We start from the raw sequence: 3,336 nt of genomic DNA on the forward strand, positions 1-3,336 counted from the left end.
TCCGGCCTGGGTGCCCCGGTGGGGTGTGGGGGGGGGGGGTGTCCAGGTCCAGCCCCACGTCCCTCCCGTGTCCTCACAAAGGGAGCAAAGCAGTTGCAGGGGGAGCCTCACCTCATCCCGCTGCTCATCAGGGGGCCTCTGGACGAACCACTGCACGCTGGCCTGCGGGGACCGGGGCACGCACTCCAGGAAGGTGCTGTTGTCCTCCGCCGCATAAAGCACCTTCTCCTCAACGCTCTCAAAATCATCCACTGGGATGAAGACAGACACGGGCTTGGGGGGGTGGGACAGAGCCAGGCTTCCATGTCCCCTGGTGTCAACCCCCCTGGGCTACCATGTGGCTTCAGTCCCCTTCTCCCTCTCTCCCTGGGGACAGACCCCAGCCCTGGTAGCACCCACCTTGGGGAACCCCTTGGTCTATGGGATGGGGAGACAAAGGGTGCCCCAGCCCACCTGGGATGGCCACAAGCCCCCGTGTGTGCCAAGGGCTATGGTTGCCAGGACATCTCAGGGCACCTGGACAAGCGCCTCAGCCCTGTGGGACCCCCAATGTCTCACCGGTCAGGTTCTGGTCCAGACACTGGTGCACAGGGTTACCGTGGCGGACGTCCTGGCGGCGATAGCGACGCTTGCCAGAGGGCTGGTACCGGGTGCAGGCGGCACCGTCCCAAAAATCCCTGGCCAGGCAGCATTCGGCACAAGCCGTGCCGTAGGTCTCACACCGGTGCAGCCGTACCTGGGCCACTCCCAGGCTGGAGCCCACGTAGAGCGTTTGCTGGGGGAACAGCACCAAAATGGTGATGCTGGCAGCCCCCACGGGCACGGCACCCAGGGTCCCCAGCTGGGAACCCCCTGGGGTAAGCACCATGCGGGCTTTGAGAGGCTGGTGACAACATCTCAGTCCCTCCTCGTCACCTGCCCTTGTCCCCAGCCCCATGTCCAAGCTGTGTCCATACTCACACGCTTGACGGAGACTTCCATCTGGGTGATGGGCACAGGCACCTGCAGGGGAGGAGAGAGGACCTGAGGCTGGCAAAAACCTCGCCACGGAGAGCCCGGCTTGTTCCAAGCCACCAGGGCTTTTTGGTGGGGTGAAAACACCCCCAGCCGCCCTCTGCCCTCACAGCCCTGAGACCTCCCAGTGCCCAACAGCGCAGTGACAGCCCTGAGCCTCCATTCCCACGTGTGTCCCCAACCTGAGCCCACCCCGCTGTCCCCCTCTCTTGCAAGTGGGGCAGCAAATGGCACCTTAAAAACCTGCAGCTCCTCCAGGACGACTTCCTCAGTTGTGGCCGAGCTTGTCTTCTGCAGGACCACCACCTTCAGCACCGAGCCAGCATCTATAGGGAGGAGGAGGAGGATGGAGGTGTGAGCACCCTGCCATCGCGCACCCCAGCAATGTGCCCACCGGTAGACCCAGTACCGGGTCTCCTTCCTTCACGCCGCTCCTGCCGCTCACCCGTTCCGAGGAAGAGGACGTCGTGCTGCCCATCCTCAGCCTCCACCCGGTCCACCACAAGCTGGCGCAGCCGGTGGGGCAGATCGGTCTTGACCAGGAGGGGCCGGTGGTGCCAGGGGTACACGGGTTTGTACATGAGTGGGTGAGCGCGGGCAAAGTGCAGCACCTCATCAGGGAAGTCCTTGGTGGTGCTGTACTGCCGCCGGGGCTGGTTGGTGGTCTTGCTGGGACACTGTGGGGACAAGAGCGGACCAGCGCAGCCTGGCCACCCCAGCACCCATCCCTCCTTCCCCCTCCACTGCCCCACAGAGCTGGTTTGGGTCCCTCCTCGCCTTCCAATTTGGGATCCATCTTCTCCACCCCTTTGCCAGACCTTGGTCCCCAGCTGTTCCCGGGGTGGATCCCACAGCCAGCCCATCTCAGCGGGTGAGAAGATGGAGGATCAGCCCCATCACCCTGCCTGGAAGAGCAATCGGAGGAGCAGAGGGGGCCTGGAGCTCCAGGGAGTCACTCACCACGCCCGGCCGCGGGTAGGGCACCCTGCCCTCGTAGGCACCCCACTGGTGGTGGGGGCTCTCCCGGTGGGCAAAGGGCCCGTTGAAGACCTCCCGGATGTCGGCCATGCGGTACACACAAACGGCGGAGCCCTTGAAGACATGGCTGAAAGGGGACAGTGAATGGGGTGAGCAGAGCTCCATGCCAGCAGCATCAGTGGGGGGTATGGGAGCACCGACATCTCCGTACAGACCAGGGCAGAGCTGGCGGAGGTTGCGGAGCTGCCAGCAGCCACATGGTGATGGTGATGGGGCAGGTCATGGGTGGCTGCAGCTGAATGTTCCCAGAGGGTGGAGCTGGACCACCTACCTGATGGTGCTGAAGAGGGCGTAGATCTCTGGGCTCTTCCCGTCCTTAAAAATCCTCTGTGGATCAGACCATGGGGTTTCTCCTGGAAGCCCAGGGGCTTCTCAAAGCCACCAGCTAAGGGATCAGAGCTGGTGAGGTCCCCCACCTCCATGCACCCCTTACCCAGCTCATCAAAGTGCGTGTCGATGCCACCAGGGCCGGGGACGGAGCACACCAGCCGGGCTTTGTTGAAGGTACTCCACTTGTTGACGAGCACCCTCTGGCCACCAGCATCATTCTGCAGGGACAGGGAGCATCAGGGCCACCGCTGTGACTTGGCACATCCCTGTTCCCCACGGTCCCCACTAGCATCTTACCATGCAGATCCGCGCCACCCGGCTAACGATGGCGTGCTCCTTGCTGTCTGCCTCCACCACCTTCTCCGTGAAGAAGAAATAGGCTTTGTCGTTGTCCCGGTCATCATTGTCCGGGATCAAGTGGGCTGCCACAAATTTGGGGTCTACAAACAAGAGCCAGCCACGAGAAGGTGGGGTGAGAAGGCATGGTCACTGCCTCCGGACCCCCACACCACGCTGAGGCTGGGTGCTGGCCAGGAGGACGCCCAGACCCTGCTGCCCCCGATGCCTTTCCCTGTTTGTACCTGGCATGGGGGTTGCCACACCGTGGCCAGCAGATGCCCCGGCAACTGCAAGGCTCATGGTCCCTGGCATTAGCCCAGCCAGGGGGGATGGAGGGGCAGAGGGGAGCCCTTACCATTGAGTAAGCGCTGGTCCACCTCGGTGCGCAAGGCGGAGCGGGTCCCCATGCTGCGGAAGATGCCGGGATCGCGGCCCAAGAAATCTGCGGTGAGGCCAGCGTACAGCTCCCCGCCTGGCAAAAACACCCCGCAGCCGGGCTGAGCGCCAGCCCTGGCTGGCACGGGGACCGTCCCTGGTCCCGGCACCCCAAAGGCTCTCAGTTCCCGCGGAAGACAACCCACCGATGACGGTGCTGGCAAAACCGCGGCTGGGCAC

General features: G+C 63.8%; 1 protein-coding gene across 1 annotated transcript; it reads right to left on the reverse strand.

Annotated features, from left to right (window-relative positions):
* Window positions 1-77: 77 nt before the first annotated feature.
* On the reverse strand, window positions 78-3,128 carry SEMA3G (sema domain, immunoglobulin domain (Ig), short basic domain, secreted, (semaphorin) 3G; the record flags this gene model as incomplete). Its single annotated transcript, XM_009696602.1, has 10 exons — window positions 3,077-3,128; window positions 2,680-2,822; window positions 2,469-2,600; window positions 2,324-2,379; window positions 1,975-2,119; window positions 1,460-1,691; window positions 1,249-1,340; window positions 961-1,002; window positions 545-775; window positions 78-228 (listed from the first exon to the last, which is right to left on the reverse strand). Coding segments are annotated over exons 1-10 (1,276 nt in total), but the record flags the coding sequence as incomplete, so codon positions are not given.
* Between the last annotated feature and the right edge of the window lie 208 nt (window positions 3,129-3,336).

The sequence above is a fragment of the Cariama cristata genome, unplaced genomic scaffold, assembly GCF_000690535.1.
Source record: "Cariama cristata isolate BGI_N322 unplaced genomic scaffold, ASM69053v1 scaffold28393, whole genome shotgun sequence".
In the NCBI taxonomy this organism is placed as follows: Eukaryota; Metazoa; Chordata; class Aves; order Cariamiformes; family Cariamidae; genus Cariama; species Cariama cristata.